The sequence below is a fragment of the Chlorocebus sabaeus genome, chromosome 16 (genome assembly GCF_047675955.1).
Source record: "Chlorocebus sabaeus isolate Y175 chromosome 16, mChlSab1.0.hap1, whole genome shotgun sequence".
NCBI classification, from domain to species: Eukaryota; Metazoa; Chordata; class Mammalia; order Primates; family Cercopithecidae; genus Chlorocebus; species Chlorocebus sabaeus.
Genome location: NC_132919.1, coordinates 30,045,577 through 30,072,582, shown reverse-complemented (window position 1 = coordinate 30,072,582; position 27,006 = coordinate 30,045,577). Strand labels below are relative to the sequence as shown.

The 27,006-nt window shown below is 46.0% G+C and overlaps 2 protein-coding genes across 3 annotated transcripts in view; both read left to right on the top strand.

The window, feature by feature from the left end:
* The window catches only part of UTP6 (UTP6 small subunit processome component), a 39,358-nt gene extending 33,018 nt beyond the window's left edge, over positions 1 to 6,340 (top strand). The window contains exons 17-19 of one of the 2 annotated variants that reach the window (XM_008010966.3): positions 1,336 to 1,402; positions 3,878 to 3,950; positions 5,780 to 6,340. In XM_008010966.3, coding sequence (XP_008009157.1) covers positions 1,336 to 1,402; positions 3,878 to 3,950; positions 5,780 to 5,937 — 298 coding nt within the window. In that variant the 3' untranslated portion in view covers positions 5,938 to 6,340. The remainder of the gene's footprint in view (positions 1 to 1,335; positions 1,403 to 3,877; positions 3,951 to 5,779) is intronic. The other variant, XM_037992761.2, reaches the window with a different exon arrangement.
* A 4,152-nt stretch (positions 6,341 to 10,492) lies between these two features.
* COPRS (coordinator of PRMT5 and differentiation stimulator) lies at positions 10,493 to 17,826 on the top strand. Its single transcript, XM_008010964.3, has 4 exons — positions 10,493 to 10,699; positions 12,916 to 12,982; positions 16,674 to 16,892; positions 17,390 to 17,826. Exons 1-4 carry the CDS (start codon positions 10,601 to 10,603, stop codon positions 17,557 to 17,559), a joined length of 555 nt encoding a protein of 184 aa, XP_008009155.2. The 5' UTR covers positions 10,493 to 10,600; the 3' UTR covers positions 17,560 to 17,826.
* Positions 17,827 to 27,006: the final 9,180 nt, after the last annotated feature.

Below are 27,006 nucleotides of genomic sequence, written 5' to 3'. Positions count from 1 at the left end.
GGGCCCAGGAGTTGAAGACCAGCCTGGGCAACATAGCGAGACCCTTTCTCTACTACAAATGAAAAACAATTAGCCAGACACGGTTTTTACCTATGGTCTCACTATTCCGAAGGCTGAGGCGGGAGTACTGCTTGAGCCCAGGAATTCTAGGCCAAAGTGAGTTATGATCTCAACACTGTACTCTAGCCTGGGTGACAGAAGTAGACTTTATCTAAAAGGGGAAAAAAAAAAAAAAAAAAAAGAGAGAAAGCTATATGATATACTGCTCGGTGGATGCAGTATAACTTTTTTTTTTTTTTTTTTTTTTGGAGACAGAGTCTCACTCTGTTGCCCAGGTTGGAGTGTAATGGCTTGATCTCAGCTCACTGCAACCTCCGCCTCCCAGGTTCAAGTGATTCTCCTGCCTCAGCCTCCCAAGTAGCTGGGATTATAGGTGCCTGCCACCACACCCAGCTAATTTTTGTATTTTTGGTAGAGACAGGGTTTCACCATGTTGGTCAGGCTGGTCTTGAACTCCTGACCTCAGGTGATCTACCCGCCTTGGCCTCAGAAAGTGCTGGGATTACAGGCGTGAGCCACCGTGCCCAGCCGTGGATGCAATATAACTTTTTTGGCCACAGTAATACTGTTTTGATGAATATTTCTGCACAAATATTTGTACATATTAGAAATCATTTCCTTAGAATATATTCCTAGAAATGGAATTACTGATTTCCCAAAAGACTTTGACATGTAGTTGAGGGAACTTGAAAACTCTACAATTGAGAAAGAAGAGTACAGTAAGTAATACAATTGAGAAAGAAGAGTACAGTAAGAAAGAAAATTGAACCAGGCATGGTGGCTCACACCTGTGATTCCAGCACTTTGGAAGGCTGAGGCGGGAGGATTGCTTGAGCCCGGGAGTTTGAGACTAGCCTGAGAAACCTAGTGAGACCTCTTCTCTACAAAAAATTTGAAAAATAAGCTGTGTGTGGTTTTGTATACCTGTAGTCACAGCTACTGTAGAGGCTAAGGCAGGAGGATTGCTTGAGCCTGGGAATTCAGGGCTGCAGTGAGCTATGATTGCAACATTGCACTCCTGCACTCCAGCCTGGGTGACAAAGTGAGACTCTGTCTCAAGAAAGAAAAAAAAAAGAACTAAGAACTGGGTATGAAGAGAAAGTGGTCATTGAATTGTGAGAGTGACTGGCCATCAGGTCAAGTCCTTGCATTGATGTGAAGTCAAGTCTTTATTAAACCATGTGTTGTGGCGGCACTGGTCTGGGTATTTACATTTATGAGATGTAAGAGGCTTTTTGTCATTGCCGAAGATAACATTTTCTCTTTCCTTTTTAGTTTACAGGAGAGCCGTCCATTTTCAGTTGACTTTTTCAGGAAAATGATTCAGTTTGAAAAGGAGCAAGTAAGTATTCTGTTTCAGCATGTCTTGTCTGGGAAAATGGATAAGTGGTTACTAATCTATCGGACTTTTTTTTTTTTTTCCCTGAGGCAGAGTCTCACACTGTCGCCAGGCTGGAGTGCAGTGGCGCAATCTTGGCTCACCACAACCTCCATCTCCCAGGTTCAGGCGATTCTCCTGCCTCAGCCTCCTGAGTAGCTGGGACTACAGGCGTGCGCCACCAGGCCCAGCCAATTATTGTATTTTTAGTAGAGATGGGGTTTTACCATGTTGGCCAGGATGGTCTCTATCTGTTGACCTCGTGATCTGCCTGCTTCTGCCTCCCAAAGTGTTGGGATTACAGGTGTGAGCCACTGTGCCCGGCCTGGGAGTGTTTTGTTATGTAAAAAGCTCTCATTATAATACAGTATAAATTTCTGATCCCTTGGTCTAACCCCTTTTCCATAGAGCTGGTTTAGGATTGATAATCAAGCAAAGAGAAAGTACGTGTTTGGAGGATAGAAAACTTAGATACTACTTTTTTTTTGAGATAGAGTCCTACTCTTGCCCAGGCTGGGGTGGAATGATGTGATCTTGGCTCACTGCAAACTCTGCATCCTGGGTTCAAGCGATTCTCCTGCCACACCCTCCCGAGTAGCTGGGATTACAGGCACATGCCGCCACGCCCGGCTAAATTTGTATTTTCAGTAGAGACAGAGTTTCGCCATGTTGGCCAAGCTGGTCTCAAACTCCTGACTTCAGGTGATCCCTCAGCCTCCCAAAGTGCTGGAATTATAGGCATGAGCCACTGCGCCCGGCAAGCCAAGTATCTGTTCTTATTCTACTGTATAAGACAGTTTTATAGTACAGGAGATAGTCTAGCCTAATATTTAATAGCCAGGCTTTGGATTTATAACATGATAGTTATGTGCCTTGAGCAAGTCACTTAATTCTAAGCTTCCCATCCTCATCTGTAAAGGTTATTATACCTGTTTCAGGGGTATGAGAGTTGTAAGGCCAAATGGGATACTGGATAGAAAGGATGTTGCATAATTCCGTGCACATATGAGCCGTTAAACAGGTGTGATCTGTTTTTCGTGCATGTCTAAAATATGAGGTTAAATTGACTTTTTTTTTTTTTTTTTTTTTTTTTGGAGACAGAGTCTCACTGTCTGTTGCCTAGGTTGGAGTGCAGTGGCATAATCTTGGCTCACTGCAACCTCCACGTCCCAGGTTCAAGCGATTCTCCTGCTTCAGCCTCCTGAGTAGCTGGGATTACAAGCTCCTGCCACTGCACCTGGCTAAGTTTTTTTTTTTTTTTTTGAGACAGAGTCTCGCTCTGTTGCCCAGGCTGGAGTGCAGTGGCACACTCTTGGCTCACTACAGCCTCCCAGATTTAAGCAGTTGTCCTGCCTCAGCCTTTTGAGTAGCTAGGATTACAGGCATGCACCACCATGCCTGGCTAAGTTTTGTATTTTTAGTAGGGACAGAGTTTCACCATGTTGGCCAGGCTGGTCTCAAACCCCTGACCCTGTGATCTGCCCGCCTCGGGCTCCCAAAGTGCTGGGATTACAGGCGTGAGCCACCGCGCCTGGCAAGAATACTTTTTCTTTTTTTTGAGACAGAGTCTCGCTCTCTCACCCAGGCTGGAGTGCAGTGGCACCATCTCGGCTCACTACAAGCTCTGCCTCCCGGGTTCACACCATTCTCCTGCCTCAGCCTCCTGAGTAGCTGGGACTCCAGGCGCCCACCACCGCACCCAGCTAATTTTTTGTATTTTTAGTGGAGACAGGGTTTCACTGTGTTAGCCAGGATGGTCTTGATCTCCTAACCTTGTGATCCGCCTGCCTTGGTGTCCCAAAGTGCTGGCATTACAGGCGTGAGCCATGGCGCCCGGCAAGAATACATTTTAAAAATAGGTGGAGAATGAGCAGTTTTTGGTTGTAAAGTTAGTTACAGCTATTCTGCTAGGTACATAATTCATCAGCATTTTAATCTAATACTTATAGTTGTGCTAAGATATTATGCTTGTTTTATAGGTGAGGAAGTGTTTAAGGTCAAAGGGTTTAAAAACTTGCTGAAGGTTATATAACTAGTATTTATTTTAAGTGGATATAGCAAATAAGTACCAGAGCCCAGATATTCAAAAGGAAGAAATCCTTACTTAAAACAATTAGAACCTTCGCTGTTTCTTTAATTCCCACTCGTTCCTCAAGACTTTCAAATACTGTTTTCTGTGAAGCTGCCCATGTCCCCCACTTTTTTCTAATAGCGCTTTTTTCCATGCTACTACAGCAAAGTGCTTTTATGTTTCACGTGTACTTCACTCTGTTGAGTGGTTTTGATTTTTTCCTGGAAAAGTTGAGAGCCAAGTTGTGTTCATGTTAAACTCTTCCCCTTCAAATACCTGAGAGACAATAGCTGCTTAACAATATGGTTGGAATGAATTTGTTATGTTATAAATCAGGCTTTTGAGGCAAGATTGTCTATCTTTGTCAGGAATCCTGCAATATGGCGAACATAAGAGAATATTATGAGAGGGCTTTGAGAGAATTTGGATCCACAGATTCTGGTAAGTAAACCCTTAATTTGTGACCAATTAGTATGGTTAGAACAGTATTTCTTGGCTGAGTACAGTGGTTCATGCCTGTAATCCCAGCACTTTGGGAGGCCAAGGCAGGCAGATCACCTGAGGTCAGGAGTTTGAGACCAGCCTGGCCAGTATGGTGAAACCCTGTCTCTACTAAAATACAAATTAGCCAGACATGGTGGTGCGCACCTGTAATCCCAGCCTGGGGAGGCTGAGGCAGGAGAATTGCTTGAGCCTGGGAGATGGAGGTTGCAGTGAGCTGAGATTGCGCCATTGCACTCCAGTGTGGGCAACAACAGTGAAACTCCATCTCAAAAATAAACAAACAAAAGTGTTTTCTTAGTTTTTTTTGCATCATAACCCTCTTTTAAAATAAAACTTGTTTCCTTCCTCTACCTCCTCAGTTGCTTTGTGTATACTAATTTTGTTTATCATTTCAAGATCATAAGTTCAGGGGTCCATGGGTCGTCTGTTAAGAACTCTGGATTTCTCAGAAGTCTGAGACCAGCCTGGGCAACATTATTTAGACCCCCATCTCTACAAACAAACAAGAAAAAGTAGCTGCGTATGGTAGTGCATGCCTGTGGTCCCAGCTACACAGGAGGCTGAGGTGTGAGGGTTGTTTGGACCCCAGGAGGTTGAGTCTCAATGACCGTGATGCCACCACTGTACTCCAGCCTGGGTGATACAATGAGACCCTGTCTCAAAACCAGAAACCAAAAACACCCCCTCTGGATTAGAGAAAGATTTGCATGGTTTTGTTCTCTTAAAAAAATGTATTTAGAGTTACATGAAAGGGGTAAACGTGAGATGCTAATTGGCATCTGTTATTGACTGTCTCCACATTGCCCTCATTTGTAGGACTTGTATAACGTACTTCTGGGTACAGGTATGTCATGTAAAATCTGTGGACTTTATTTATGAACTCATAAACATTGATTTGTTTATTTTTATTTTGTTTTGAGTCGGTGTCTCACTCTGTCACCTAGGCTGGAGTGCAGTGGCACAATCTCGGCTCACTGCAACCTCTGCCTCCCAGGTTCAAGCGATTCTCGTGCCTCTGCCTCCCAAGTAGCTGGGAGTACAGGCACGCGTGCCACCATGCCCGGCTAATTTTTGTATTTTCAGTTGAGATGGAGTTTTGCCATGCTGGCTAGGCTGGTCTTGAACTCTTGACCTCAGGTGATCCTCTTGCCTTGGCCTCCCAAAGTGCTGGGATTACAGGTATGAGCAACTATGCCTAGCCAAAAAGTTTAGTATTTTTGAGTTAATTAAATAAAACAGACTTTTATGATTGATGTGAAGGTTTTCTACTGGGGAAAAAAAAAAAAAAACCTGGCAAGGTGCAGTGTCTCACACCTGTAATCCCAGCACTTTGGAAGGCCAAGGTAGAAGGATTGCTTTAGCCCAGGAGTTCAAGACTAGCCTGGGCAATATGGTGAAACCCTCTTTCTACAAAATATTAAAAAATTAGCCAAATATGGTGGTGTGCCTGTGGTCCCAGCTGCCCTGGAGGCTGAGGCAGGAGGGTCACTTGAACTCAGGAAGTTGAGACTATAGTAAGCCATGTTCTCACCACTACGTTCTAGCCTGGGCAACACAGTGAGACCCTGTCTCAAAAAAAACAAACCAAAATCTGCCACTATAGTTTAAAGAAGCTAAGAGAGGTATTGTTAAACAAAGCATCCTAGGGAAGTAACAGTGGGAAGTTAAGTTTCTTAGAAATCTTGAGTTGAATTGATATTTAATAAGGTTACCTAATAACACTCCTGTCAGTTATCTAATTTTATGTTTTGTTTTTTTTTTTAAAGATCTTTGGATGGATTATATGAAAGAAGAATTGAACCACGCCCTTGGTAGACCTGAGAACTGTGGACAGATCTACTGGCGAGCGATGAAAATGTTGCAGGGAGAGTCAGCAGAGGCATTTGTAGCTAAACATGCTATGCATCAGACTGGCCATTTGTGAAGAGGAAGAATACAGCCTGCTTTGTGAAACAGTATTGCAAGCAAGCCCTGTGGGCAAATTTGTATTATGAGTCCATCTGTAATTTGCTCAGTGATGGCAGACAAGATGGCTGTCTGGTTTTGAGACACACTTTATTTTATGTTAACTTGTTAATCTTTTTTAAAAATTAAAAATTTTTTATGATTGAGACAGGATCTTGCTCTGTTGCCCTGGCTGGTCTTGACTTCCTGGACTCAAGTGACCTTCTCACCTCAGACTCCTGAGTAGCTGGAATTATAGGTGTATGACACCATGCTCAGCTTGATGTGCTAATATCTGATTCTGGGAAAGAGAACTGCTGATTTAATGTTGAGGCCCGATCTACCACAGGTCCTAAATGTTCCCCAAAATATATGGAAAGCATACGACTGTGTGTTTTTTTTTTTTTATTATCTGGGGTCAAGCACTAGTATCTCTAATCTCGATTTAAGAGCCAGTTAAAATGAAGGAGAAAGTGGCCGGGTGTGGTGGCTCACACCTGTAATCCCAGCACTTTGGGAAGGCTGAGGCAGGCAAATCATCTGAGGTCAGGAGTTTGAGACCAGCCTGGCCAACGTGGTGAAACACCATCTGTACAGAAAATACAAAAAATAGCCGGGCGTGGTGTTGGGCGCCTGTAATCCCAGCTACTTGGGAGGCTGAGGCAGGAGAATCGCTTGAACCTGGGAGGCGGAGGTTGCAGTGATCCGAGATCATGCCATTGCACTCCAGCCTGGGCAAGAAGAGCAAACTCCTTCTCGAGAAAAAAAAGGAGAAGGTACAGTTTTGTTAGTTTATTCTCATTATAAAAGATAAGTGGTATGCATTTGTTCTGGAAAATATGGAGGAAATAGAATAGTGTGGCAAAAAAAATCAAAGCATCCTGTAATCTAGAGTTAAACTCAGTAATTGGATTTCCTTTATCAGAATTGGATTTATACTCTTAGATTATTTATCCATTCATTCAAGAAATATTTGAGTGCCCATTATGTGCAGGAAAGAAGGGAGGCCTTTGGGGATAGAAGTGGGGGTTGCAGAAACAGCTGAATGTCCTAAGAAAGTTGATTGGATCAGCAGCAAAGGAATTGCTGGATGTTGGGAAAATTTGTCCTTCAAGAAGGTGAAAACCATAAAAAAGTGTCTTCTGTCTTCTGGAACTGATGATCAGAGAAGTGTTTGCAATTGAGGTGATCCACCAACAAAAGAAGGGAAGGGGTAGGGAATAGATTCAAGTGCAGAGAAGCCTTAGCGGTGAGGAGTGGAAGGCAGGCTTGGAGCAAAAAAATAAAAACATTCCAGGAGCAGGATGTAACTGTTTGAATTGTATCCTGTAGCTTAATACCATGTCACTGGGAGAAGCTTTCAGTGTGGCTTATTGTTAGTTTCGCTTAGTATTGTTTTTCTGTGTCATTAAATAGCCTTAAAAACATTTAATGAATTCATAACATTACATTGTAAAAATAAGCCATAATGTATTTTACTAATCCTCTGGTTGGACTGTCTTTTTTTGTTTGTTTGTTTGAGATGCAGTCTTGCTCTGTTGCCCAGGCTGGAGTGCAGTGGCCCTATCTCGGCTCACTGCAACTTCCACCTCCTGGGTTCAAGTGGTTCTGGCTCAGCCTCCCGAGCAGCTGGGTGGGACTACAGCCCACCACACCCAGCTAATTTTTGTATTTTTAGTAGAGAGGGGGTTTCACCATATTGGCCAGGCTGGTTGCGAACTCCTGACCTCATGATCCACCCGTCTTGGTCTCCCAAAGTGTTGGAATTACAGGCGTGAGCCACCGAGCGCGGCCTAGACTGTCATTTCTAATTTTTAAAAAAATTATATAAATGCTGTTGATGAAGATTCTTGTCAATCTTTGTTCACATCCCTGGCTATTTCTTTAGGAGATTGACATCTGACAGTGGAATTACTGGATCAAAGGATACTGCTTTTAGAGAATATTGATATGTATTGCTGGTTTGCTCCTTCTTTCAAGCAATAGATGAAAGTGTCAATACCCTTACCTGGACTGGTGTAATTATATTTTTTATTTTTACCATTTTATAGGTGAAATGTCATATATCATTGTTTCAACATACTTTTCTTTGATATTAGTGAAGTTAGTGTATTTTATGTTTCTCATCTTTTTACATCCTTAGACTATTTTAAACACTTTTTTCTTACTAATTTATGAGTTCATTTTTTTTAATTGGACAAGGTCTTGCTCTGTCATCTAGGCTACAGTGCAGTGGTGTGATCATGGCTCACTACAGCCTTAAATTCTGGGCTCAAGAGATCCTCCTGCCTCAGCCTCCTGAGTAGCTGGGACTACAGGCACACACCACCACGCCTGGTTAATTAAAAAATTTTTTTGTAGAGACTGGTCTCACTATGTTGCCAGGGCTGGTCTCTTAAAGGGTTGGCCTCAAGCAATCCTACCTCAACCTCCCAAAGTCCTGGTATTACAGGCATAAGCCATTCATTGTGCCTGGGCAGAGTTTTTAAAAACATATTAAGTATATTAATATCTTGTTTCTAAAATGTTGCAAATAATTTTACCCCCAGCTTTTCTTGTGGCAATTTTTTTTTTTTTTTTTTTTTTTTTTTTTTCCCCCTGAGACAGAGTCTTGCTCTGTGGCCCAGGCTGGAGTGCAGGGGTATGATCTTACTGCAACCTCTGCCTCCTAGGTTCAAGCAGTTCTCCCTGCCTCAGCCTCCCAAGTAGCTGGGATTATATAAGTGCCCACCTTTTGTGGCAATTTTTGATACCCAGAGGTATTTTGTGTGTGTGCGCGCGCGCGTGTGTGTGTGTGAGATATCTGTTTTTACAATGCTTCGAAAGCTCTTCCTGGTGCTGAGAAGACTCTTTTCCCCCAAGCAGTTAATTAATTTTTCCAACACTATTTGGCCAGTTACGTTTCTCTCTGCTGATTTGTGATGTTACCTTTATTATAAGTTAAATTTCTATGAGTATTAGAGTCTACTTTAGAATATTTTTATTTTGAGCTTTTGTACTGTTTTCTTTTTGTGTGTGTGTGGTTTTTTTTTTTTTTGACCAAGTCTCTCTCTGTCGCCCAGAGTGGAGTGCCGTGGGACAATCTCTGCTCACTGCAACCTCCACCTCCTGGGCTCAAGGGATTCTCCTGCCTCAGCCTCCCGAGTAGCTGAGATTATAGGTGTGCGCCACCATGCCTGGCTAATTTTTGTATTTTTGGTAGAGATGGGATTTCACCATGTTGGCCAGGAGAGCCTTGAACTGACCTCAAGTAATACGCCTGCCTCAGCCTCCGAAAGTGCTGAGATTACAGGAGTGAGCCACCGCGGCCAGCCTGTTTTCTTGTCATTTGTTATAAAATAAGAAAAAATTCCTCTTTTTCCTGTCCCTTAAGTCCTGGGATGTTTAACCTTCTAAATCTTATTTGGCACTTTAATTTTACAGAAGAGATATGTGTTGTAAATAGAGTGGGGAGCAAAGAGGATAGTGGTAGTCTCCTTAACACAAAGCTATATAAAGGTGGTCACCTGGGCTCATCACGTCCCTGTATCTGATTCTCACTCTTGCAGGTTATGAAAACGCATCTAGCTAGTACACCTAGAGTTGTTGCACTGTTAGAAACAGTAGCTCCTAGGCAGATGTAGCAATTTAAATTTATTAGAATTATTCAATTTATTCATATTGGCCACATTTTAAGTGCTCAGTAGGCATATGGTTACTATATTGGACAGCACAGATAGTAGAACTTTTCACCATTAATGAAGGTTCTATTGGACACTGCTGACCTAGAGGCAGTTAGCCTTGGGGATACTGACTCCTGCGTAGAAACATCTACAGAGAGAAAAATAATAATACCGAATATTGTGTGTCAGTTTTATGCTAAATTTTTTCAAATGCCTTTTGTGTTGTACAAACAACACAGTCTTTGAGGGGGATGAAGGAAGAGGGTCTCATGTCCTGATGTTGACGTGATTAGCACGCCTTGAGCTGGTTTGTTATTAGAGGTTAGGCACTGTGGGGAAGGCAGGGAAGGCTGTCTTTCCAATTGGGTTGTTCCCAGCTCAGGCCCTGCCTATCCCCAGAAGCCACCTTTCGAGGCAAAATGGGAAATAATTAGGTTGTTGAGTATCAGGCGTTGAGCATGGAAATACAGGAACCCGAATGTTCAGGATTATTATGAGTAAGCGTCGTGGCCTCTCTTCTGTGTCCACCGCACATTGCAGTTTGTGTCTTATCCTGGTTTCTCTAATGGATTATCTTCAAAGACGATCATTATCTCAAGGTGGAGGTCACTAGGTTGCTGATGTGTCTTACCCACGCGGGGTTTTGAAGCTGGAGCACACCCCGAGTGGCTGCGTAGGGTACACTTGGCGTTTCACACCCAGCTAGTCGTCCAGGCTGGGATCTGCACCGCGAGGAGTTTCCAAAATCAGTCCCCAAGATTGTTTCAGATTTCGCGCTGGCAGGCAGGGGCGGGCTCCGCGAGGCCGCAGGCCCCACCCCCTGCGCCGCACCGCCCCCGCTTCCTCGTGACCCCCCGGCGCCCCGCCCTCTTGGCCGGGACCCTGATTGGCCCCTAGGCGGTGGATCCTCGGGCTGGCAGCCGACAGGCGCGCGTCACGTGGCCCACGGCGTCCAGGGCGCCGAGCCGCGGGCAGCCGGGCATGGACCCTCAGGCCGCCAGGGCCCAGGCACGGCGGGCCGCGGAGCCGTCTCGGGGCCCGCCGCTGCCTAGCGCGCAGGAGGCGCCCCCCAGCCCGGAGGTAAGCGCCGCGTGGGGGCCGGGAGCAACAGCCAGCCGCATCCTGGGGCGGGAAGTCGCGGGGCCGGGCTGGGCGGGGAAGCGCCGCGGGGCCGGGGAAGCGCCTCTGGCCGGCCTCGGGCCGCCCCGCGACCTGGAGCGCTGTTTGGCCTCGCGTTCGAGCTGAAAACTGCCAGGCCGAAGGGCCGCGGGGCTGCGGGGCGGGGAACGCCGAGGGCGTGGGTGGGCGCGCCGGGTCAGTGGGGAAAGCTGTCCGCTCGCTGGGCGCCGCTGCGAATTTGGTAAATGGGAGGTGACGCTGGTGACCGAGACCCGGGGCCCGCTGCCAGGAGCCTGGGCGAGGGCCAGGTGAGAGCGGCGAGGAGAGGGACTTGACTTTACAGACCTGTGGACCTCTGTGCGTTGGGGGGGTTGCCCGCTAACCCTGAACCCCAGATGATGTCACATGCGCACTCCCTCTTCTCCTTATTGAAACCAAAAAGGCCCTGTTTGACGCAGGGTTTCCAGAAACTTGCTAAACAGCACCCGGTTTTCTCGAGAACGTTACAGACCGTTATTACAGTCATTACCTGCCCTTGTTTACTGTCAGTACCGGCTAGGTGCTGAGGTAGGAACCCTCTGTTAGGGCTGTTTGCCCAGCCTAGCATAGTGCCTGGCACAGGAGATAGACATGCTGACTGGATGAATGATGCCTCAAAGATGGTATTTAGCCAAAGTAAGATATGAAAACTGCAGCGACACTTATACAGAAAATTACTTTGTGGTGCAGAATAGAATGGGACTAATTTTGTCTGGGCATAGTAGGAAAGGATCAAGGTGAGAGGCTGGTGGTGTCTGCAGAGGCGTGGAGATGAGAAAGTGCAGGGCACATGACCTGGAGTTGGGTCTCAGAGCATGCAGAGAACTATGCTCAACAAGTTGATGGGAGTTGGGGACGTGGGGACGTGCGAATGCCATGGCTAATTTTGCGCTCCCTCAGTGGAGGGCTGTTGAAGATTTAGAGCAGAGTAGTGATTAATTCTGTAAGGCTGGGCCAGATGGCTGGATGGGAAGGTGGTTAGGAGGCTGTGGCAGTGGTTTAGGCGAGAGGTCTGAATTCTCCTTGGGCGGCAGTGATTAGAAGTTGTCACTAAAGGGAGTGGAATTCAATTATTAAACCCGGACATAACTAGATAATGAATGCTGATTGGAGCAGGTGCCAAGTGCAGTTTAGATGTAGCAGAAAAGATGAATTTAAATTCAAGAAATGTTACATTCTTGCCACATGCCAGGTGTTTTCATAAATGGTATCTCATCATAAGTCCCCTGCAGGGTCAGAACAGTCACCCCCAATTTCTGGAGAAGAAAACTCAGGCACGGTAATTGAAGTGATGTGTTCAAGGTCACAGTCTAAATGGATGGCAGAGCTGGGATCAAAATCAAGTCTTTTTATGCAGGCAGGGAACATTTCGTGATTCATTAGAAAGAGGTCTTGGAGGTCATAGGGTTTCAGGAATTTCTGAGTAGTGGGAGCAGAGAAGCATTTGGTTGGACGTGCGGGAAGATTTTCAGTTAGATTAGAAATACTGCCTTCAGTGCTCAGCATTGCAGAGGAGCTATAAAGCTTCCCCCACCTCAATGTGTCGGTGAGGAAACAAAATTCGATAGAGTTGTTTGCTAACTATAAAGTTGTTAAGTACCTGAAAAGGTAAAACGTATACCTGGGGGTGGCAACCGCAGGGAAGAGCTACCAACCTATGGCTGGAGGAACAAAGAGATGAAGTTGATTAAAATTTAAAAGCTTAGAGGAAAGGCTCTGTAGAGCTGAAATTCCAACCTTTAAGGAGGAGGCATTGCCTCTCAGCTGATGTAGGGGGTCTGTGAGCTTGGAGGAGAGTCCTGGGATCCAGACCTCTAAAGAGAAGGTGCAGTGATAAGGCTGGCTCTGCAAGAGTTCACAGAACTGTATACTGGATTCTGTGGCCGATATAGGAAGGCATTCCTGCTGCCATGGTGAAGTGTCATAAGGTGATGCCAACGTGAATAGGAAGGAACAATGCCCGTCTCCTTCCAGCCTTGAGCAGTTTAACAGGGCAAAGCAGAAATGTGGGTGGCAGAGTCCCAGCCCTGCGTCACCGAGGGGAGGATGGAAGAATGGGTGGGGTTGAGGTGCAATAGCTGAATACTGGGCATACCCCAGATACCCAAGTCCTTGGTAAGCATTTCTTCTTCCTGCAGGCTGGCTTTGCTACAGCTGACCACTCCAGTCAGGAGAGAGAGACTGAGAAGGCTATGGATCGACTAGGCAAGTAGATGGCAGAGGCGGTGGAAGCTGGGGAGACCAAGGACGTGAGGAGAGGGATAGTCCCTCTGTCTCATCTACCTTTTCTTTTAGCCAGTCCTCTCTGCTGCTTGGTGGCCTCTGCCCAGGGTTGAACAGTACCCTCCTTTGGAGGCCTTGCTTGGAGCTTCCTTAAGGGAAGTCCTGGACTTTCCTTACGTTCAAACCCATCCTTCTACCGAGAGAAACAGCTTGAAACGGTGAAAATAGTACAGCAGTCTCCCCTTATTCCTAGGGGATACATTCTAAGACCCTCCCCCCCCCCAGTGGATGCTGAAACTGCTTTTTTTCCCCCTATATATACTATTTCTGATATAGTTTAATTTATAAATTATGCATATGTGATTAATAACCATATTAATATAGAACAATTATGCCAATATACTGAAAGTTATGTGAATGTGTTCTCTCTCAAAATATCTTTTTTTTTTTTTTGAAATGGAGTCTTGCTCTGTCACCAGGCTGGAGTACAGTGGCACAATCTCAGCTCACTGCAACCTCTGCCTCTCAGGTTAAAGCAATTCTCCTGCCTCAGCCTCCCGAGTAGCTGGAACTACAGGCATGTGCCACCACACCCAGCTAATTTTTGTATTTTTAGTAGCTATGGGGTTTCACCATGTTGTCCAGGCTGGTCTAGAACTCCTGATCTCAAGTGATCCGCCCACCTAGGCCTCCCAAAGTGCTGGGATTACAGGCATGAGCCACTGTGCCCGGCCCCCTGCCTTTTTTTTTTTTTTTTTTGAGAGGGAGTTTCACTCTTGTTGCCCAGGCTGGAGCACAGTGGCACAATCTTGGCTCACTACAGTCTCTACCTCCTGGATTCAAGCATTCTCCTGCCTCAGCCTCCCAAGTAGCTGGATTACAGGCATATGCCACCATGCCCGGCTGATCTTTGTATTTTTAGTAGAGATGGGGTTTCACCATGTTGGCCAGGCTGGTCTTGAGCTCCTGACCTCACGTGACCCTTCTGCCTCAGCCTCTCAAAGTGCTGGGATAACAGGTGTGAGCTGCCGTGCGGCCCCTTTTTTTTCTTTTTTTCTTTTTTTTTTTTTTTTTTTGAGATGGAGTCTCACTCTGTCACCCAGGCTCACTGCAACCTCCGTCTCCTGGGTTCAAGTGATTCTCATGCCTCAGCCTCCTGAGTAGCTGGGATTACAGGCGCGCACAACGGCGCCTGGCTAATTTTTGTATTTATTTATTGTTTGAGACAGAGTCTCGCTCTGTCTCCCAGGCAGTGGTGCGATCTCGGCTCACTGCAAGCTCCGCCTCCCAGGTTCATGCCATTCTCCTGCCTCAGCCTCCCGAGTAGCTGGGACCACAGGCACCTGCCACCATGCCTGGCTAATTTTTTGTGTTTTTAGTAGAGACATGGTTTCAGGATGGTCTCGATCTCCTGACCTTGTGATCTGCCTGCCTTGACCTCCCAAAGTGCTGGGACTACAGGCGTGAGCCACCACGCCCGGCCTAATTTTTGTATTTTTAGTGGAGAGGGGCTTTCACTGTGTTGGCCAGGCTGGTCTCGAACTCCTGACCTCAGGTGATCTGCCCACCTCGGCCTCCCAAAGTGTTGGGATTACAGGTGTGAGCCACCACGCCTGGCCTTTTTTTTTTCCTTTTAAGTAACTCTCACAACAACCCTATCTTCATTTTACAGATGTGGAAATTGAGGCACAGAATAGTTAAATAAAAACAATTTAAAAATTGTGGTAAAAGATACCTAACATAAATTTACCATTTAACCATTTTACAGCATATAATTCAGTGGCCTTTTAGCACAATGGCAGTGTTGTGCAACCATCACCAGTACCTAGTTCCAGAATCTTTTCATCACCCTAAAAGGAAACCCTGTGCTCACCAAGTAGTCATTCTCCATTCCTTCCTTCCCTGAGCTCTTGGCAACCACTACTTTGCTTTCTGTCTCTGTGGATTTATCTATTCTTGATAGGCAAATGTGAGTTGCCTGTAAATGGAATCATAACAACATGTGCCTTTTGTGTATGGCTTCTTCCACTTAGCGTGTTTTCAAGGTGCATCCATGCCGTAGCATGTATCAGCACTGCATTCCTTTTTATGGCTGAAGAATTCCATCATACGCATATACCACATTTTGTTTTCCCATTCATCCATTGATGGACATTTGTGTTGTTTCTCCCTTTTGGTGATTGTAAGTAGTGCTGCTGTCAGTATCCTTGTTTTATTTGAACACCTGTTTTCAGTTCTTTTGGGTATATGTTTAGGACTGGGATTGCTGGGTCATATGGTAATTCTATATTTATGTTATGGAACTAGTTAAGTAAATTTCAGCTCAGTCACACTTTTTTTTTTTTTTTTTTTTTTTGAGACAGGGTCTCACTCTGTGCAATGGCACGATCTTGGCTCACTGCAGCCTCCGCCTCCCAGGCTCAAGCGATCCTCCCACCTCAGCCTCCTGAGTAGCTGGGATTACAGGTGAATGCCACTGCACCCAGCTAAATTTTTTGAAGTTTTTGTAGAGACAAGGTTTTGCCACATTGTTCAGGCTGGTCTTGAACTTCTGAGCTCAAGCAATCTGCCTACCTCGGCCTCCCAAAGTGCTAGGTTTACAGGGGTGAGCTACCGCGCCCTACCCAGTCCCATGTTTAGTACTTGGCAAAACAGGGATTTGAAACCAGGCAGTCTGGCTTTAGACCCCTTGCTCTGAACTATCACTTTATTGCTTATCACTGTTACTGTTGTTCCAGTATTAAGAGCATGGCTGTTTTAGGCTGATTGCCTTCTCTCCTGGGACCTGGCATCACCAAAGCACTGTGCTCGGAAATCCATTATCTTTCCCCAGTCTTTCCTCTCTTATTGTGAGACCTTTTGAAAATGTACCTTCCAGCTTCCCCACTGTCAGAAGGAGGCACTAGGTGCTGCCCATTGTAACTGTACAGGTTCTGGTCTGTCTGCAGTGCCCCTGCTCTCCTTTGTCCCTGTGCTCACCTCTGACATGCTCTTTGAGGCTAAAGGGAGGAATAAAAGAGCAAAAACTGCCGGGCACGGTGGCTTACGTCTGTAATCCCAGCACTTTGGGAGGCTGAGGCGGATGGATCACAAGGTCAGGAGTTCAAGACCAGCCTGGCCAAGATGGTGAAACCCCATCTCTACTAAAAATACAAAAAAATTAACTGGGCATGGTGGCGGGCACCTGTAATCCCAGCTTCTCAGGAGGCCGAGGCAGATAATTGCTTGAACCTGGGAGGTAGAGGTTGCAGTGAACACTGCGCTCCAACCTGGGCTACAGAGTGAGACTGTCTCAAAAAAAAAAAAAAAAAAAAAGAGCAAAAACTTAATTCAAGCTTGTATTGTGAAAGCGTATTATTTATCAGAGGCCCTTTGCCTCAATGACAGACATGCAAACCACCTGAAAATGTTAACTGTCCCTAGCTCTCTTTGTAAATTAAAGGACCTGGCAATTAATGGTCTTGTATAAGACAAAACATCTTATTGAAAATAAGTTATCAGGTCTTTTAAAAACATACACAGAAGAGCATTGTTTAAAAAGTGCTCAGGTGGCTAAAGAAGACTCCGTGCATTTGCTTTACTACCTTCATAGTAAGTCTGCCCAAAATTGACTGAGCACACAGCAGGTCTTCTTTGGTTTGTCACTAAGGCCATCTTCTCTTTGTCGATTTAGCCCGTGGAGCACAGAGCGTCCCTAATGACAGTCCTGCCCGGGGTGAGGGCACCCATTCTGAAGAGGAAGGTTTTGCCATGGATGAGGAGGACTCTGATGGAGAACTGAATACCTGGGAGCTGTCAGAAGGGACAAACTGTCCACCCAAGGAACAGCCTGGTGATATTTTTAATGAGGACTGGGACTTGGAGTTGAAAGCAGATCAAGGGAATCCATATGGTAGGTGTGGAGTCTCTGGGGGTCCTGAACCAGGCCTTCTCAGACACACCTGTCAGACTAGCCCTGAAGGCAGACAGTTTGGAACAGGGGTCCACATGTATTAGCTTAGGCTGGTATCTGTTACAGGTCTGCAATTTCTGTGACACCTCTTTTCTATTGAAAAAATACATTTGACTTCGTAGTGTATCACTGTTTTAACATCAAAACTGTCACTCTCTGCAAAAATGTCTGCTATGAATTGAGCAGCTGCAGATAGAAGTGCTGTGTTATCCAGTTTGCTTCCTCTCCACTGCTAAGAACCCTTGTCTGAGAAGCACAGCTTCTCAGCTGTTCAGAATGAATGCATTTACAATTCTTCAGGAAAGGAGAACTGTGTGTGTTTTTAAACAAAATAAGTGCAAGGATCTGTCCCCTAGACATACTTTGTGGCTGTCCATTTTTACCTTCCTTCCTTCCCTCCTTCCTTCCCTTAATCTGTCTTTTAAAACTGCCTGCAGATGCTGACGACATCCAGGAGAGCATTTCTCAAGAGCTCAAACCTTGGGTGTGCTGTGCCCCACAAGGAGACATGATCTATGACCCCAGCTGGCACCATCCGCCTCCACTGATACCCCATTATTCCAAGATGGTCTTTGAAACAGGACAGTTTGACGATGCTGAAGATTGAGTGTGGAGCTTTCTGCCTTGTAGGTGGGCAGGCCTCCACGTCAAGATCTCTTTTCCTGTCTTGGAGGTGCAAAGTCGTATCTGAGAAAACGTTCTCAGTGATCCCTAGTCTGCAGTACACAGACTAGTTCTTTATTGAACAGTGTTCAATAAGGCCCCGTCGTTCTCCCCAGTCTGTTGTTGTTACTAATGGGCTCCTCCTTGGAATGTGTGTGTGTTTGTGTCAAGAGGAGTTGTGTTCTTTGTAAATAAAGGTTAAAAAAAGAAACTGGTATGCTTCGTTTGCTTTTTTCCCATTTATTTATGGAGACAGTCTCACTGTGTCAGCCAGGCTGGAGTGCAGTAGTGCAAACTTGGCTCATTGGAACCTCCACCTCCTGGGTTTAAGCGATTTTTGTGCCTCAGCCTCCCTAGTAGCTGGGACTGTAGGTGCATGCCACCACACCCGGCTAATTTTTTGTGTTTTTAGTAGAGACAGGGTTTCACCACGTTGGCCAATCTCGTCTCGAATTCCTGGCCTCAAGTGATCCACCCACCTTGGCCTCCCAAAGTGCTGGGATTACAGGTGTGAGACACCATGCCCAGCCTTCACTCCTTCATTTAAAGTCCCTGAATGACGTTTTAAAGATTCAAACGCTTGGAGGCTTAAAACTACTTTGTGAAAGAAAAATTAGTTTTGCTTCTGTAGATCTGGCACTGTTGACCAAGGATTGAAATCCAAGAGACGTTGGTGATTTTGTAGCTGATTGTTTTCCTGTTGGTAGAAAATGGAACATTTACTTAGTTAACAGGCTTTTCCCTAGGCTGAAAACTAAATGGGAAATTAGTTAAACCAGCAATTGCATAATCCTTAATTGACACTAAACTCAGTTTTCCATTTAACATTTTAATCCTTACTTACGTGAAGTCTCTTAAAAATTTCCCTCATTTTGGCTGGGCACGGTGGCTCACACCTGTAATCCTAGCACTTTGGGAGGCTGAGGTGGGCGGATCACCTGAGATCAGGAGTTCAAGACTAGCTGGCCAACACGGAGAAACCCTGTCTCTACTAAACAAAAATTAGCCAGGTGTCATGGTGCACACCTGTAATCCCAGCTACTTGGGAGGCTGAGGCAGGAGAATTGCTTGAATCTGGGAGGCAGAGGTCTCGGTGAGCCGAGATGACGCCGTTGCGCTCCAGCCTGGACAACAAGAGTGAAACTCCATCTCCAAAACAAAACAAAAATACCCCCAACTTTACCTCATTTGAGGGATAAGGAATGCAAGATTCAAAATGTTTTGACCAGGCCGGACACGTGGCTCACGCCTGTAATCCCAGCACTTTGGGAGGCTGAGGCGGGCGTATCACCTGAGGTCAGGAGTTGGAGACCAGCCTGGCCAACACGGTGAAACCCCGTCTCTACTAAAAATACAAAAATTAGCCAGGTGTGGTAGTGGGTGCCTGTAATCCCAGCTATTTTGGAAACTGAAGCAGGAGAATAGCTCGAACCTGGGAGGCAAAGGTTGCCGTGAGCCATGATCATGCCACTGCACTCCAGCCTGGGCAACAGGGCAAGACTCCGTCTCAAAAAAAAAAAAAAAAAAAAATGTTTTGACCTCTTCAAGATCACACAGTGAGCAGCAGAACTGGGACCTAGATGCACATGTGACTCTGAGGTCCATTTTTGGCCCTGTGTGTGTGAGAAGATAGCACCATCTGGGGTCATGCCTTGGCAGGTCTGGGATCCATTAGAGTAAGTCACCTTTGTGTCTGACGGACTCAGGGATTGTTTCTTCCTGCCTCCTTACTGAAGCTGACTCAAGAAAAGCTTTTATATGTGAAATTTTAGTATACTCCTTAGCAGTTAATTGAGCATTTAACCATATAAACATTTTCAAAGGCCCCACAAGGTGTGTGAACAAGGCAGAACCTTGTGAGGGAATGCAGTGGCTTTGGCAGTGAGGGGAGTCATGGCCAAGGCTGTCGTAGGGAGGAAAAAAATGCCCCTTCCACTGTCTTTGTTAAAAGGGCAGTTGTAGATCATATCACCACACCCCCTTTTCTTCCTCCTTGCAAGGTCATAGATGATGAGACCATGAGTATGTCTGACATGAAAAGGTAAACTTGAGAAACAGAGCCAAGAGATATTAGGGGCTTGAGGAGGATGGCAGAATTGCTGAAATGTCATGTTATTGAAAGGTTGTGTTGGCCCATGTGTGAGCAGGAGTTATGAGGCAGCTGAAACTATGAGTAAAGGCAGAAGTTGTGAGTTGGGGTATTATATATATAGGGGGGCGGGAGGGAGAGAAGGAAAAAATAGTATGAAGAACATATGTGCATGAGTAGCTAAGTAAAGAAAATTCACACAGCGTTGCTGCTGTGATCCGTGGAGGAGTTGTGAATCTAGGCCTGTTTTGCTATTTATTTATTATTTATTTATTTATTTATGAGACGGAGTCTCACTCTGTTGCCCAAGCTGGAGTGCAGTGGCATGGCCTCGGCTCAGTGCAAGCTCTGCCTCCTGGGCTCACGCTGTTCTCCTGCCTCAGCCTCCTGAGTATCTGGGACTATAGGCGCCCGCCACCATGCCTGAATAATTTTTTGTATTTTTAGTAGAGACGAGGTTTCACCCTGTTAGCCAGGATGGTCTCGATCTCCTGACCTCGTGATCCACCCACCTCTGCCTCCCAAAGTGCTGGGATCGCAGGTGTGAGCCACTGCGCCCAGCCATTTATTTATTTATTTATAGATGGAGTTTCACTTTTGTTGCCCAGGCTGGAGTGCAGTGGCACTATTTCGGCTCACTGCAACCTCTGCCTCCTGGGTTCAAGCGATTCTCCTTCCTAAGCCTCCCAAATATCTGGGATTACAGGTGTCCATCACCACACCTGGCTAATTTTTGTATTTTTAGTAGAGATGGGGTTTCGCTATGTTGGCCAGGCTGGTCTTGAACTCCTGACCTCAGGTGATCTGCCTGCCTCAGCTTCCCAAAGTGCTGGGATTACAGGCATGAGCCACTGTGCCTGGCCCAATTGTTCTGCTTTGAATATTATTCTGGTACCCTACCATTGGGTGATTCATCAAGGTAAAGAAGATGTAGAATATTGGTTATCTCAAGGAGATGAAGTGGGAATAAGAAAAAAAAGTGAAATGGAAAAATACTAATGATATAAGACGTGAAAAGATGGACTTTCAAACTACTTTCATAATATTGCATGTATGAAATAATTGCATGTATACGTATAAAGATTAGAAGGTAAGATGGAGAATTGGAAACAATTTGATTAAATGATGGAAGTGTAGATAATTTTGCTTTTACATTTTTGTTATTTTAAGATTTTGCAATTAGGTGTTTTTTTTTTTTTTGAGACAGAGTCTTGCTTTGTCGCCTAGGGTGGAGTGCAGTGGCCGAATCTCAGCTCACTGCAAGCTCCGCCTCCCGGGTTTATGCCATTCTCCTGCCTCAGCCTCCCGAGTAGCTGGGACTACAGGCGCCCGCCACCTCGCCCAGCTAGTTTTTTGTATTTTTTGGTAGAGACGGGGTTTCACCGAGTTAGCCAGGATGGTCTCGATCTCCTGACCTCGTGATCCGCCCGTCTCGGCCTCCCAAAGTGCTGGGATTACAGGCTTGAGCCACCGCGCCCGGCCCTAGGTGTTATTTTTAAACCTTTCAATAGTTTTTAGGGAACAGGTGGTTTTTGGTTACATAGATAAGTTATTTAGTGGTGATTTCTGAGGTTTTGGTGCGCTCATTACCAAGCAGTGTACACTGTACCCAGTGTGTAGTCTCTTACCCCTCACCCCCCTGCAGTTAGGTATTTAAACAAGACTTTATTTTTTTTATTTTTAGTTTTTGAGACAGGTTGTTGCTCTGTCGCTCAGGCTGGAGTGCAGCGGCATGATCTTGGCAGTTCACCGCAACCTCTGCCTCCTGAGTTCAAGAGATTCTTCTGCCTCAGCCTCCCAAGTAGCTGGGATTACAGGCATGTGCCACCACACACTACTCATTTTTGTATTTTTAGTAGAGACAGGGTTTCACCATGTTGGCCAGGCTGCTCTTGAACTCCTGACCTCATACGATCCGCCTACCTTGACCTCCCAAAGTGCTGATATTACAGGAGTGAGCCACTGCACCCGGCCAAGACCTCAGTCATAAGTGTCCTCTGTCTAGGCTTCCCTGTTCTTGCTGACAAACATCACAATACTTACCTTACTCTACTGTGCTCATTGGCTCACGGGTCTGCCTCCCTCTTTAGGCCAAGAGCTCTTTGAGGGCAGGACTTTAGCCCAAGAGCTTTTTGAGGGCAGGACTATGACTTACTCAACATCCCTGTTTCACACATACTGGGCATGGGGCCCAGCATGAAAACGCTCAGTGAATATCACTACAAATTCCTTTACCTTCAGTCATGATGCAGTATTTGCCTTGACTGTATTTAGGGTTGCCTGATAACATCCCAGGCTGATGATGAAAAAAGAGCAAGGCATTTGAAGAACCTTTAAAAAGTCTTTGTGTTAAATTGGATTTGGATTTAATTATAATTCCTTATCTATGAACTTTTTTCTTTTTTTCTTGAGACTGAGTCTCATTCTGTTGCCCATGCTGGAGTGCAGCGGCACGATCTTGGCTCACTGCAACTTCCGCCTCTCAGGTTCAAGCAATTCTCTGCCCTAGCCTTCTGAGTAGCTGGGATTATAGGCGCCCACCACCATGCCCAGCTAATTTTTTTTTTTTTTTTTTTGTATTTTTAGTAGATACAGGGTTTCACCATCTTGGCCAGGCTGGTCTTGAACTCCTGACCTCATGAACCACCCGCCTTGGCCTCCCAAAGTGCTGGGATTACAGGCGAGAGCCACTACGCCTGGCCTAATTTACTATTTTTAGAAACAGTGTATGGGGATAGAATGGAGAGAAATGTCCAGAAGCGGTGTGTTTGCAACTGTGCTTTAATCTGAAAGCCTTCAATCAGTGACCAAGTAAATTTTGTTCTCTAAAAACTAGTGTACGTATGATAAGACAAATGAGTTTGTAATGCAAAGTATGGCCAGGCATGGTGGCTCACCCTTGTAATCCCAGCACTTTGGGAGGCCGAGGCGGGTGGATATCCTGAGCCCAGGAGTTTGAGACCAGCCTGGGCAACATGGTGAAACCCCATCTCTACCAAAAATACAGAACAACAACAACAAAAAAAAATCAGCTGGGCATGGTGGTGCACACCTGTAGTCCCAGCTACTTGGGAGGCTGAGGTGGGAGGATCGCTTGAGCCCAAGAGGCAGAGGTTGTAGTGAGCTGAGGTTGTGCCACTGCACTCCAGCCTGGGTGACAGAATGAGATCCCATCTCAAAACAAACAAACCCCAAAACCAAAGTATTTATTTGATAAACAACAAATCATGATTATTAAAAAAATCAATAAAAAGAAAATATCACAATGATTTCTAACCAGTGTCCTATATTGAAGAATTGTAATTTTAGGTACTCAGTAAAATGAAAAATCTTTTATTTATCTGAACCTCTACTGAGCTGAGAAGTCTCAATCTGAGAATGGGGGAAAACATAGATGTTGCTTAGTTTGGCCTTGTGCCATCTGCAGAAATCCTCTGTGCCTACTTCTAGTCGCAGGGATCTCACTACCTCAGAAGGATCCCCTGTGTTAGCCCCTGTGTTAGCCTCTGGCTAGTGTTTGTTAGAAAAGTCTTCAGTGTAGGCCGGGCATGGTGGCTCACGCCTGTAATTCTAGCATTTTGGGAGGCCGAGGTGGGTGGACCACCTGAGGTCAGGAATTCGAGACCAGCCTGGCCAACATGACAAAAATCCACCTCTACTAAAACTACAAAAATTAGCCTGGCACAGTGGTGCACACCTGTAATCCAAGCTACTAGGAAGACTGAGACGTGAGAATCGCTTGAACCTGGGAGGTAGAGATTATAGTGAGCCGAGATCTCACCACTGCACTCTGGCCTACGTGACAGAGCCAGACTCCGTCTCAAAAAAAAAAAAAAAAAAAAAAAAAAAAAGAAAAGAAAAAAAGGAAAGTCCTCAGTGTGCTGAGCTGAAGTCTACCCATTTGGTTCTGGCCTACTCTGTGGTCTGACACTCTTTCAAATATTGGAAATTAGCCATCTTGTCCTCTCTCTAGCTTTTTGTTTTCCAGGCTAAACAGTCAACAGGCGGTTGCATATACATGTGTAGAATCAGAGGGAGAGGGATGCTGGAGGTGCGAATTTGATAATTGTTGAGGTCTCAGTAGGTGTTACAACACTGAGAGAGGTTGAGGGTGTTCAGCGAGGGCACGCGGAGAGAGAAGGGGGTCGAGGACAGAACTCTGGGGAGCAATGGCAGTGAAAGGGTAGGTGGAAGGATCTGGCCACAAAGGCAGGCTGTGGCCGCAGAGGAGAAGGAAGACCAGGTGGGTGGAGGTGCCTTTCAAGCTAAATCTAATAATAATAAGATTTTTAAGGAAGAGGGAGCGGCCAACTTTGATAGAAAGAGGCCAAGTAAGATGAAGGCTAAAAGGGGTATTTTGGGATGTGGAAATTAGGAAGTACTCACATGATGTCATGACTGGGGAGGGGGAACAGGTACACTGTGGGCTGAAATGGGATGTGTGTGGCCACCTGAGCTGCTGCCTTTGTTATCATTGCTTCTCTTGACTGGGGAAATGGTGACTTCTGGCCAGCTCCTCTCAGAATGTCAGACTGAGAAGAGACAGTGATGGGAGAGAAAAGGAAGGAATAGGAGGAGGACAAAGGTCGACAGAGGCTATTGAGAAATAAGGTACTAAGGGCCTGTTAGGAGGAACAAAAGAGAACTTTTTTTCTGACTTTTCTTTCAAACAATATTGTTCATCAAGGAAGAAACCACAGCTGACCACAGCCAAAATCTTGAGTGATGGGAGAGGAAATGTGTGTGGATCAAACGTCTGGATGATCATTTGAGATGTGTATTTGGCTTTCCCTCCTTCATTCCCCTCTCCATGCAAGCAGGCAGTTGGCTGTCTGTCATTGCCTGAGTGGAGTCATGCGGCAGAGTCTAAAGCAGCCAAGAAATCTTTCTGGCTTTTATTTTACAAAATGGATTTACTGATTTGTTTTTTGGTAAGGAGGCAAAGGGGTTTTGGGCCAACAGACTGTGCATCTTGAAGAAATTTGGAAGAAAATAATTTTCCCCAGGACCCCCCGACCCCAGCAACAAAAAAATCTCTTGGGTTGTGAGATATGGTAGAGAAGAGGGCCGGGCGCGGTGGCTCAAGCCTGTAATCCCAGCACTTTGGGAGGCCGAGACGGGCGGATCACGAGGTCAGGAGATCGAGACCATCCTGGCTAACACGGTGAAACCCCGTCTCTACTAAAAAAAATACAAAAAAAAACTAGCTGGGCGAGGTGGCGGGTGCCTGTAGTCCCAGCTATTTGGGAGGCTGAGGCAGGAGAATGGCGTGAACCCGGGAGGCGGAGCTTGCAGTGAGCTGAGATCCGGCCACTGCACTCCAGCCCGGGCAACAGAGCGAGACTCCGTCTCAAAAAAAAAAAAAAAAAAAAAAAAAAAAGAAGAGAGAAGAGAGAGATGGGGGAATGCTAAGGGCAGGTGGAACAGGAGCCCTGCTTCTTGGAGTGTCCCTGGGGAGCTAGGTCCTCAGAGAGTGATAGATGTTAGTGCTTGTAGGCAGTTGGGACTGTCTTGCAATGTCCAGGCCTTGGCCGGGCACGGTGGTTCACGCCTGTAATCCCAGCACTTTGGGAGGCTGAGGCGGGTGGATCACTTGAGGTCAGGAGTTCAAGACCAGCCTGGCCAGCATGGTGAAACCCCGTTTCTACCACAAATACAGAAATTAGCTGGGTGTGGTGGTGGGCGCCTGTAATCCCAGCTACTTGGGAGGCTGAGGCAGGAGAAATGTTTGAACCTGGGAGGCAAAGGTTGCAATGAGCAGTGAGCCGAGATCACACCACTGCACTCCAGCCTGGATGACAGAGCAAGGCTCTGTTTTTAAAAAAAAAAAAAAAGATGCCCAGGCCTTAAGCATTCTGAGAAGCTGATGGACCTGGAGGGCCCAGGGAAGACTTCTGAAGATGGACGGCAGATAACCTGATGCCTACCCCCACTTACCTCCTTGGCATAACTCCAAGTAAATGAAGAGAACCCAGAAGGCTTGGATGGAAGCTCGGGGTCAGAAATTAGGATCATTAGAAGGACAGAATTGCTTCTTGTGAACCCCCAAGATGCAAGAGATGCCAAGCTGCAGAAGCCTGGATGTGAGTGTTACAGTTTGGTCCTGGGGGCATCATCGACTAGGTCAAGATGATGTATTTACGGTATCATCATTGGTTGATTAATACCAGAGGGCTAATACTTTTTGGTTTTATTTGCTATTTTGATGAAAAACTTGCAATTTCCGTACTGTACTGGAACCAACAGAATTGTGCTGTTCACAATTTGTATAGGTAGTTTTATGGGTGGGTTTTTTTTTTTTTTTTTTGAGAGAGTCTCGCTCTGTTGCCCAGGCTGGAGTGCAGTGGCGGGTTCTCAGCTCAATGCAACCTCTGCCTACCGGGTTCAAGTGATTCTCCTGCCTCAGCCTCCCAAGTAGCTGGGACTACAGGTGCCTCCACCCCATGCCTGGCTAATTTTTGTATTTTTAGTAGAGACAGAATTTCACCATATCAGCCAGGCTGGTCTTGAACTCCTGATCTCAGGCAATCCGCCTGCCTCGGCCTCCGAAAGTGCTGGGATTACAGGCGTGAGCCACCGCACCCAGCCAATTTTTGTATTTTTAGTAAAGACTGGGTTTTGCCATGTTGGCCAAGCTGGTCTTGAACTCCTGGCCTCAGGTGATCCGCCCGCCTTGGCCTCCCAAAGTGCAGGGATTACAGGCGTAAGGCATTGCATCCAGCCAGTTTTGTGTATTTTTGATGGCTCCCACTTGTTTCTGTCTGTTTTATGGCTTTTTTCCTTTTGGGAAATTCTGGGGCAATGTAGCCTTTCATCCCGGCCTCAACTTAGTTTGGTGCTTTGTTTCCAGTGGGGTTGGTGGTCATAAGACCTCTGGAGGGTGTGGTGGGTGGTGCTTCCCCAGGTTTTACTCTCCACACTTGTGTGCCTGGGCTAAGACGAGCCTTTCCAGAGAGGCTTTCTTTGTCTTCTCCGAAGCAGATTGTGTAGAGGCTGCAGAGACCACACTCTCTGTGTCCAGAAGCAACCGGCTGGATTCAGCAAAGCCCTGCTGCTGCCTTGAGGAAATCTGAGACTGCCTCCTTGGGAGATGGAAGTAAACTCATGGGCTGAGTAAATATCTTGGTGCTGCACTGCCCTTGGTTTTCCGGAGTTTGCATTCTTGGGCCCAGCTTTTCACAGGATGGTTGGAATATGGAGAAAGAAAAAATAACCCTGGCTGTGGCCCATCTGGATTCTGCCTCCCAGTTTTCCCAGAACAGATTTTCCACCCAAATAAATGAGAAGGATGGAATGGAGGAC

What these genes read in the sequence shown, in the direction of transcription:
- COPRS (XM_008010964.3), top strand. Translation starts at nt 10,601, where the DNA reads ATGGACCCTCAGGCCGCCAGGGCCCAGGCACGGCGGGCCGCGGAGCCG. An exon ending in GAAGGCTATGGATCGACTAG is followed by an intron (nt 12,983 to 16,673) that starts GCAAGTAGATGG and finishes TTGTCGATTTAG; the next exon opens with CCCGTGGAGCACAGAGCGTC. An exon ending in AGATCAAGGGAATCCATATG is followed by an intron (nt 16,893 to 17,389) that starts GTAGGTGTGGAG and finishes AACTGCCTGCAG; the next exon opens with ATGCTGACGACATCCAGGAG.